Source organism: Artemia franciscana, chromosome 15 (genome assembly GCF_032884065.1).
Source record: "Artemia franciscana chromosome 15, ASM3288406v1, whole genome shotgun sequence".
In the NCBI taxonomy this organism is placed as follows: Eukaryota; Metazoa; Arthropoda; class Branchiopoda; order Anostraca; family Artemiidae; genus Artemia; species Artemia franciscana.
The window spans coordinates 42,417,105-42,427,788 of record NC_088877.1 but is presented as its reverse complement, the minus strand read 5'-3'; the positions used below and the strand labels follow the sequence as shown (position 1 = coordinate 42,427,788).

At 34.5% G+C, this 10,684-nt stretch overlaps 1 protein-coding gene across 2 annotated transcripts in view; it reads right to left on the bottom strand.

Annotated features, from left to right (window-relative positions):
- Window positions 1-5,825: 5,825 nt before the first annotated feature.
- LOC136036500 (protein lap4-like) overlaps window positions 5,826-10,684 on the bottom strand; it is a 52,932-nt gene continuing 48,073 nt past the window's right edge. The window contains exon 9 of one of the 2 annotated variants that reach the window (XM_065718788.1): window positions 5,826-9,454. In XM_065718788.1, coding sequence (XP_065574860.1) covers window positions 9,359-9,454 — 96 coding nt within the window. In that variant the 3' untranslated portion in view covers window positions 5,826-9,358. The remainder of the gene's footprint in view (window positions 9,455-10,684) is intronic. The other variant, XM_065718786.1, reaches the window with a different exon arrangement.

Sequence of the window (10,684 nt, the reverse complement as noted above, 5' to 3'; positions counted from 1 at the left end):
CCATTGTTTCACCATTGAATTTCAAGGCCTTGCAATACGGACGAATTTTAGACATAGTCCCGATTTGAACACATCTACTCAACCTACAATCATCGACTGGACTGTACCTGAATGCCAGGCGATAATTTTCAGGTTGTTCTTGTGATTCCTCGGCCCGCTTTGTTTTCTTACTTTCTCTATCAGCCGCAAGCCTGTTTTCTTCCTGTTCTTGTGATCCCTCGGCACGCTTTCTGTTCTTACTTTCTCTATCAGCAGCAAGTTTTTTTTGGCATAGACTCTTTGAGCAGCTTCCTCGACTATTGACATTGTAGGTTCTTCAGTCATTTTACAATTAAACATTTTTCCGTGAACGAATGTCTTAAATACCTTTAATGACGTCATCGTCATAATGACGACATGACGACCTGATGACATGACGTCACTTGATGATATGACGTCACTCGACACACAGACAACTTATTTTTATATATATATAGATTTTTGAAAAATCTAGTTACCTTAAAAGATTACTCCGACCTTTGAAGGAGTATTTCGACTCGTATACTTAGTTTTTAAGTGTATACTTATTCGAACCTTTATAGAAGTTCAGATATTTCTAAAGACTTTGGCCTTTATTTTAAAGTTTTATGAGGATCAGAGGAGGCGATATATCCTATAACGCGAAATTTTAATTAGATGGAAATAGGCAGTAAAGTGGTCTGCATTTGCTCACCGAAATCCAAACCTAAACTAACAATATCATCGCAATTCTAATAGTGCGCTTCACATTTTGTGCATAATCTGGTCCTAGAAACTTTTAATGAGTTTCAGAAGTTCTGTCCATGAGCATGATACAGAAAGATGTGATAACTTAGTTGTGGATATTGAAGATAGTGTAAAATCTGGTTTTACTTTGAAGTATCTTCAAAGTAAAACCAGTAATGGTTCTTCTTTATAGTATGGCTCTTCTTTATAATAGTAATGGTTCTTCTTTATAGAATTCACTTCCAGTGAGCGTTAGGGCCGCTGAGCACCTCCCACAGTTTACAAAACGATTAAATGAGTATTTCTTGGGATATTAGTTTTTCTAGCTTTTTGGGAGGAGGCGTGAGTGGGTTATAGGGCTGGAGAGAGGAGCGGGTTGAAGAGGTTGGGTTGATGGAGTTGTACATATTTTATTTTTGTTCACTGCTATACCGAAATTAAACCCGTTTTTCTCTGCTCAGTTTTTTATTCCCTTGATAAATCTAAATTTAAATAAATACTTTTAGACAGTATGCGTCATCAGTAAAATCTGATAGAGACCACACAAAGTAACAGAAACTGTGTTTCAAACTTGTTTGCAAAAACAGTCTTAACAATTAAAAACTTATAAATAACTCAAATGTTAAACACCAATTACAAACAAATAACTTTCATCCCACCACCAACCAGAACAAGCAGTCCCAACCACAAATCATACAATATTCATACAATATTAACAAAAACCACACCATCTGATTCAGCGTATCAGAGAACCTTATTGTAGAAGTTTCAAGCTCCTATCTACAAAAATGTGGAATTTTGTATTTTTTCCCAGAAGGCAGATCACGGATACGTGTTTATGTTTTTTGTTGTTTTTTTTTTCCGAGGGGTGATCGTACCGACCCAGTGGTCCTAGAATGTTGCGAAAGGGCTCATTCTAACGGAAATGAAAAGTTCTAGTGCCCTTTTTAAGTGACCATAAAACTGGAGGGCACCTAGGCCCCCTCCCACGCTAAATATTTTCCCAAAGTCAACGGATCAAAATTCTGAGATAGCCATTTTATTCAGAGTAGTCGAAAAACTTTATAACTACGTCTTTGGGGACGACTTACTCCCCCCCCAGTCCCCGTGGGAGGAGCTACAAGTTACAAACTTTGACCAGTGCTTACATATAGTAATGGTTATTGGGAATTGTACAGACGTTTTCAGGGGAATTTTTTGGTTGGGGGGGGATCGGTTGAGAAGAGGGGGATATGTTGGGGAACTTTCCATCGAGGAATATGTCATGGGGGAAGAAAATCTTCATAAAGGAAGCGCAGGATTTTTTAGCATTATAAAAAAAAACAATGAAAAAATAAATATGAAAAGTTTTTTCAACTGGGAGTAAGCAGCAGCATTAAAAATTCAAACGAACAGAAATTATTACGCATATGAGGGGCTCACCTCCTCCTAATACCTCGCTCTTTACGCTAAAGTATTTTTAGTAATTTCAACTATTTATTCTACGGCTTTTGTGATTCAGGGGTCATTCTTAATGAATTGGGACAAAATTTCAGCTTTAGTGTAAAGAGCGAGGTACTGACGAGGGGGTGAATTTTTTTTTTTATTTAATTTCTGAACGTTTTTGAATCAATGCATGTTTTGATTTCGGCTCTCCGCAGAGGAATAATTAAAACGAAATTTGTATATTTATTTTTCAAAATTAGAAGTTCTAGTTGCCCTTTTAAGTAACCAAAAAATCGGAGGGCAATTAGGCTTCCTCCCCCGCTCCTTTTTTGCTCAAAATCATTCGATCAAAACTATGAGAAAGCAATTTAGCCAAAAAAAAAAAACAAATAAATATACAAATTTCGTTTTAATTATTCCTCTGCGGAGAGCCGAAATCAAAACATGCATTGATTCAAAAACGTTCAGAAATTAAATAAAAAAAAAGTTTTTTTTAACTGAAAGTAAGGAGCGACATTAAAACTTAAAACGGACAGAAATTACTTCGTATATGAAAGGGGCTTTTCACGCTAGTGTTTTCTTTACTGTTTAAAAAAAAGAGTTGAGAGAAAGAGTCAAACTTTAGCGTAAAGAGCTGGGCGTTGATGAGGAAGCAGTCCCTTTTATATACGAAGTAATTTCTGTTCGTTTTAAGTTTTAATGTCGCTCCTTACTCTCAGTTAAAAAATCTTGTTTTTTTTTATCTAAAAACGATTGAATCTAATCCTACTAAACGAAAAATTAATTTAATATTTGAATATTTATTTATATGTAAGTTTTTCTCTAAAACGGCACAGGAATTTTTCCTGAAAATGAGCATAATTCCTTTTTTTTGGTGTGAAAAAACAGTATAGATAGGTCACGACTTTAGGAAAATTCTTTTAGAGCTTTAATTTTGGAAAACATTCATCTTTTTGAGAGAGAAAACATTTATTATTAAGCCAAAACAAAAACAGTAATAACAGCCACCCCGAAAAGTAAAAAACTTGTCCGAGGGGGTGGCAGAAATACATTAGAAAGTAATAGAGGACAGAGAAAAAAAAAAATATTTATAAAACCAGTAGTACGACCTAATCGCCTTACAAAAAATAATTCCAACAATACTAATAAAATCATACCCCTAGAGGCCAGAACAAATTACTGAATTACTTATTTACCCCCCCCCCCCCCCAAAAAAAAAAACAACAAACAAACAAAAGAACTAAAATTCATACTTAGTAAAAAGGATTTCTTTTATTTCATTCTTGAAAAAAGAAATATCACTATTATTTTTTTAACTCTGATCAAGATTATTTCAACTTTTAATCCCCCTATGAAGCACAGAAAACGTCAACAGGGTGGAAACTGTCAATGGAATATTAATCCCCCCAAGATCGAGTGTCATTATTGTGGATCATGGATCTCAAATTAACTAAACTGTCGAAACATGAAAGATTCGTACCCTGATGTAGCCTAAAAATAAACAAAAGTGTATATAACTCTCGTAATCCAGAGGCTGGTCGTATCCTTATTCGCTCGTAGACGTTCATAGATGGACAAGGGAAAAATAGAGGAAGCGTTGGACATATGCAGGGAAAAAATGTTCAAGTTTTCTAATTATACCTAAGTTACGAGACAAAATTTTACTCACAGACTCTATATGAGATTTGAATTATAAAATCTCATCAATACAAAACCCCAGGTATTTACTCGATAAAGCACGCTTTAAAATCCCACAATGTGTAACAATTTCATTAATCCAAGGATAAAAAACGGGAGATCGAGAAAAAATGATAAATTTTAAACTTACCAAGATTAATGTTAAGCCTATTTACCCTCAACTAAGAATGTAACCTATCAACATTATCTTTCAACGATGTCAGGAGTAATTCTTCCGTCTTTCCAGCACTGATAGCCACTTCGTCATCCGCAAACAATGAAACAGTTTCATTCTGGAGATTTTTAATCATGTCACTAACGCTAAAACAACAATTATGGATACAATTAGGCATATCCCTGTGGCACACCACAACTGAATGGGCGCAATTTATCTCCACAAACTGGTACCAGTTACTCAAAAAACTCCGTATAAAATCAAGAGCTTTACCTTGGATCTCATAAACTTCACACTTATCCAAGAGTAGACCATGGTCAACTGTATCAAAAGCGTTCAATAGGTCTAGAAATACTGCACCAACCTTCAGTCTTTAGTCTAAAGCCATATTAATATACTTGTCAAAAATAACAATACATCCTATTCTATCCTCTGCCTTCCTATTCTTCCGGAGGCCAAACTGATTAATATTCAAAAGATGAAAATCTTCAAGAAATGTGGTTAACCGAGAAATAAAAAAATTTTTCAATCAGACGAGAAATAACTGGAAAAACAGATATTTACCTTATATTACCGATATCGGATTATAATTACCGATAATTACCTTACAATTACTGATATTGGGCGATCATTTCTGTCACCACCTTAATAAACTACTGTCACTTTTGCATACTTTAAACAATCTGGAAGCTTACCTTGTCTGAAACAGTCATTGATTAATGATGTTAGAATGCTGGATATAGATGGAAAAATACATTTCAAAATTTTTAAACTCATCAAGTCACTACCAGACGAACTATTATTCATGGCATACATGGTACCCTTATCTCGTCCTCGGTAATCAACTTTAAATGTAATGATACATCTATAGGGGATGGTAAAGTGGATCCAAGAGGTGAGTTTCTTGGAAATGGGGAAATCGTATCGACTATTTTCGAGCCTACTGAAATAAAATGATTTTGAAACTCATACTATCACTTTAGTCCGTAGTATATTAGGACTCTGACCTATAACACTACGGATTATTTGACAGCTTTTCAATGAGTTTGAAATACCTTTTTTTTAGCCTCACGGAGAAAATTATTCAAACCATTGCGAAAAACACGGTATTGTTCTTTATTCTCATCCGTAGGTTATAAAGCTTGTATTTAAACAATCTATCCCTTAAATTTATTTTCCGAAGAAGATCATGTGTTATCCATGGCTTCTTTCCATTATATTTTCGCCCTTTCATATTCTTAACAACTCCCACTTCCTTTGGTTTTTCCAATAGCTTACCATAAAAAAGCGCAAATTTACTATTTGTATCATTTTCCTCTCTAAGCAGGGACACTCAAACAACATGAGCTAAATTATTATTTAGTTCTACAAGGGCATTTTATCAAAAACTACAGACCTTTTACTCAAATCAGAATTTACTCGCTTATGAGTAAATACCTCAAAATCAGCATTAAGGTGGTCAGATTCAACATTTATAACAGCTCTTGGAGATCGAAAAGGTACATTTGAAAATATATTGTCCAAAAGCGTTGCGGAAGTCCAAGAAACTCTAGACGGAATGTTAATCGTAGGTACTAAACTATAGGACAGGCATAGATTTAAAAGTTGATAAGTCACCGAAGACTCGATAAGGTTTATTGCTTGTGGTTAATGATTTACATCCAATAGCCTGATAGCTTTATTCTCTACAATAAAATGAAATGAAATGAAATTAAAGTTGTTTTGCGAAAGAGATTAAAAACTGTCTTTCCTATCGGTCTTTCCTTTACCGATCGGTGTCCTAGTACTTGAACCTAAACAAAAATCAACTCTCAGAAATTTATTAAAAGAACGTAATACAGATTAAAATATGGGCACCTTTAGTCAATTGCTAAAAGATTTATTCTAAAATCAAAAATCAAAAGGGGTGTGGAAACACACACTGAATACAGATATAAAGCACCAAACTGAGAATAAAGAAAATATGGAATGTTAGTCAATAAGCTAATTCAATAAAATACTGAAAAGTTAAAACTTTGGTGTTAACAACAAAAAACTAAATTAACTTTAAAGAATACCTTGATTTGGTAAATAGCTCTAAGCCATTAGATTTAGCCCCCCCTCACAATATGTATTTCCCTTCTAAACACAATTTGGCATTGTTCCAAGAGGAAGAACATTATCTGGAATAATACCTAAAAAGCTGCCTGATTCTAAAGTGAGGAACATATGAAAATACAGAAAGCTGCTAGAAAGACGGGAGAAATACATTCTTTTTAGCCCCCCCCCCCAAAAAAAAAATCAAACAGGTTTTTTAGAGATCCGTTCATAGAATATACGAAACATATAAAATTCGAAACAGGTGATAACGTCGAAAAGAAACATCATCAACACCACCCACCGTTGGGCAGACTTGTTTAACCCGGATCTTTAAAATAAACCAGAAGGCAAAGAAAATTTGTCCCCCTGAATAGAGTGGGAAAAGGCTATAAGGAGGGATTTAAAGGACATTGGAACTTTCTAAGATGAGGTTAAGAGTGAAGCTTTGAATAGATTGGGATGGACAAGGAGCGTGGGTAGCTGTGATGGCTGCTAGGCTGCTACCAGCCATCACTAGGCTGGCTGCTAGGGCTGCTAGGTGCTGCAGTGTAGCCGTAGTAACACAGGCTTACTTTGTGCAGACAGGATTTTGACTTAAAATAAAATACTGATTAATTATCACATACAGAAAAGTTTTAACTTTAATCTTATATGGTCTTAATTCACAGATTAATCATGTCGAAGAACTTATTCTTTTTGTATTCCTTATTTAATTATATGACTGTGAAACTCAAGAACATGATTTTAAAATATTTAAGTCCACGCCTACCAAATACTATAAAACTTTGCATTGTAATCCCAACAAAACAACAGAAAGTGATAACACAATACTTCCAATACTGAAAAAAAAAAATCGTCAATTAAAAATTAAAGTAACAGAGGTGTGGCCTACGGTAGGGTGTGTGGGACATACAGAGACATCACTTCAATTTCACCTTGGGGAGACCAAAAGTGAAAATGTTTCTTAGATGAATTAGGGAGGTGGTGGCGGAGGATTTCAGAAAAACTATTTTCAAACTTTAAAAAACACTGAACTTTACTCGGGGAGGCACCTACCCACAAAACTGATATTCCCGAGGGGGAGGGCGTCAGTATCTCACACCCCCTAATCAAAAAATAAAAATATAAAAATAATTGATGTTGATTATATATTAATTATAACCCTTCCCTTTATCGGCGGAACCCTGCTTATATTAAATCCTTGCTATACCAGAAGTATAACCATACTGGGCAGTAGCAACTAATAGGAAATGAGTCAGGTAAAAAAAAAAACTAAGAAGAAAGGGTCCAAATAATGAAATAGAAATCAAATTCATTAAAATACTAGGGACGCCAAATTTTAGTAAACACAATACAAGAAAATCAACAAACAAAAGAGCTAAAAAATGGAGATAAAGAGTACAAAGACGATAAACAAAACAGTAAAACAGACAGGCTACTTAAGAATGACTTTAGTCACAAAACTGATATTTTTATTAATTGGGTAAATAATCAAAATACATCTTGGACACCAGTGCAGACCAAGGTTTCTTGATCAGAAGTAACCCTTTTGGTGAATGGCTCATAACAAAACATTACATTTTAAGGCACCTTCTTTTTTTATTATTATTAATAAAATAACATCTGTAAAGATGTGTCTTCATTACTCAACTTAACCAAAATTTTTAAAGTTGCAACCACAAAAATAAGTAAAAATAGTCTGTCAGGTCAAAACCACCCATACAATCAGTTCAGAGCCAAATTAGTTGCAACCACAGTCTGTCAACTCGCAACCCTTTCTGTTACCCCCGGAAATTTCCGATTTCTAGTATCTTCTATATAATTCCGTGGTCATTTTTTTCTTCTTATAGAAGAAGAATTTTTGTCAGTGTGCGTGTAGACAGGTGCCACCTGTGAAGTGGGAGAGCTCAGGTAATTTTTTAAAACACAAAACCAATTAGTTTTTAGGGGTTAACTTCCCAGCTTCCCCAGAGGGAGAATTTGTTCGTATTACCGTATTTTCCCATTCCATTCAATGATTTCTTTCTCATTAGTGCCCTGTTACCTTTAAGACCACAACTAGAGATGTACATAGGGAAGGAGGTCTCGGCCCCCCATCTTTTTTATTTTTCCAGAATTTCTAGATCTTTTCTTTTCAAATTATAATTTTTTTTGTTATGCCCCCCCCCTAAAAACACACTTAAATGCTTGACCACCATCGCCTTTGGTTGAAATGCAATGCTTTATGTTTTCCTTAAACAGGACGAAAACTTTTTTTTTAATTTTCTTTACTATTTTTAGTAAACATTTGTTTGTGAACTGACTTACAAAATGTGACAAAATAAATGTTTGAAAGCCAAGTTCCAAACCTTCAATAATTTCTGAAGTGAAAATAAAAACTTACTATACTGTGGTAAAACTCGAAAAGAATTATGATAGACAGAAAAAAAGAAAAGGGAAAAAACGAGAAAAAACGATTGAGGTACAATAAAAATAGACAGAAAAAACACATTAAATTTGGTAATATAGCTTGACTTGCTTGAGCGGATGGAAGTAAATCTTAATCTCCCAAGAACGTCACATAACACTTTTTGAATTACTGTAGCTACATTGGGTCAAAAGTCGCTTTTAACACTAAGAGATAGGTACTTGCCCATCCTACCAGGCACGTATAAAAAATCAGGAGGGAGGGGAGACCAGCTATAAAAATTGGGGGTGGGGGGAGCCCTTCCCGAAATATTTGAAAATTTTACTAAGAAATATCTAGAAATTACCTAAAATTTAGTTTTTCTGGGAGTGGATGCCCCCCCCGGCATACATTCCAGCATCCTATTACCCATAAATATTATATAGTATTTATTTCACGTCCTAACCGTTAATACAATAAATTTGACTTAAAAAGTACCCAGAAATTACCGATAATTTTGGATTTTAGGGGGTTGGATGCCTCCCCTCCCTACATACATTCTGACATTTTATTACCGATTACATTTCAGTATTGTACTAATTTCAAACCCCAAGAGTTAATACTACTTGTTATTTTTACATTTGGCAAACAAAGCGGCTCATTCTAACGTAGCTTGCCTGTGACCATATTACAGGACGAAATAAAAACATAAAATGCGAAACAAGACAATAAAATGCTGCCAAAATTTATCCATACTGATTTGTATTATCAAATTAAAATAAAATTAAAAAGACAATTTATGACACAGCGTCCTCTACTCAAGTCAAAGAGATTCTTAAAATACTAATTACAAAAGTAATTATATCTTTCTTTTATCTCTTTGATTTTTTCTTTCGTCGTCGACTTCCTGATGTATGTACTGGTATTGACGAATCGGTACTGTTTCCTGTATGTTCTCTAAAATTGACCTAGGAAAGGAAACAGGTAAACAAACACGCCACACAAGCAAAAGAATAATAAAGCAAAATAAAACAGACAAATTGAAAATAAACAAACTGGCCATTCACATCAGACAGGTACACAAGAACTTAGCTCATGAGAAAGAAGACAATTAAAATAACAGACTAAATGGAAATGAATAAGGCACAGACAAACCAAAGACACCACAGATAAGAGTGAAAACCGGCTTTAGAAAAAAAAACAAAAAAAAACAAGTAATATTGGCGTTTCTGTTGTTTTAGTAGGCTATTAACATCAGGCCATAGGTCATTTGTTAATTAATATTTATTTCAATAGGGCGGAGGGTGGAGTAAGTAAAACAAATTATTATTTGGAAATATATAGGAAACTGCAGAATTGTCATAAAATTATTACAATTTAAGGAGGAGAGGGGACATGAGACACAAAAATCTCCCCTGCATAAATGCATGATTGAAAAGAATATAAACGAAAGAATGTAAGTAACGTTTCAAGACACTAAAGGATCAGGGATACAATTCTTGCCCAATACATAAAGTCAGAGGTGAATTTCTGCATGAGTAACCAATGAGATATGAAAATAGTTCTAGAGTAAAAAACATCAGCAACAAGATCTAGCATTTGGCGTTTCTCTCTTTGTTTTGGGAAACTGAGGTTGTTATTTACTGATTATTGATGCTCAATGAACAGGTAGTGAAAACCGTCTAACCCACAGTTTTAGCCTAAAACGGTTTTAGTGCATACCCCAAGTCGAAGCTTATAGATATATTACGTTTTTAAAGTAGTTAATAACCCTAAACTGTAGCATACTTGTCCTTTTAGGCACTTTAAAATGTGGGAAAGGTAAACAACTTTTCAATCAGTCACCATTACCAGCTTAAAGTCAGCTAGCCAGCTTAACCTGCAAAAGTTTTCTAAAACTCACCCACGACCACTTTGTGCAAAGTGGATTTTGAGTTAAAACGGTTCTTGAAAACACTTAATTAATTAATTATTCTAATACAATCTCCTAATTAATTACTCATTACAGATATTACAGCTTCAATAATCTCAATTATCTTCAATAATCAATTTGAAACTTTCTGTTTTTTAATTTTCGACGCTAGTCGCACTAAAGCAACACTCCTGATATCCCTTTTCTATCTCCTGCGTTAAATCGCCAAAGAAAGAGCTCCTTGGGCCCACACTCCTTGGTCACATCTATCAGTAGGACGAGATAA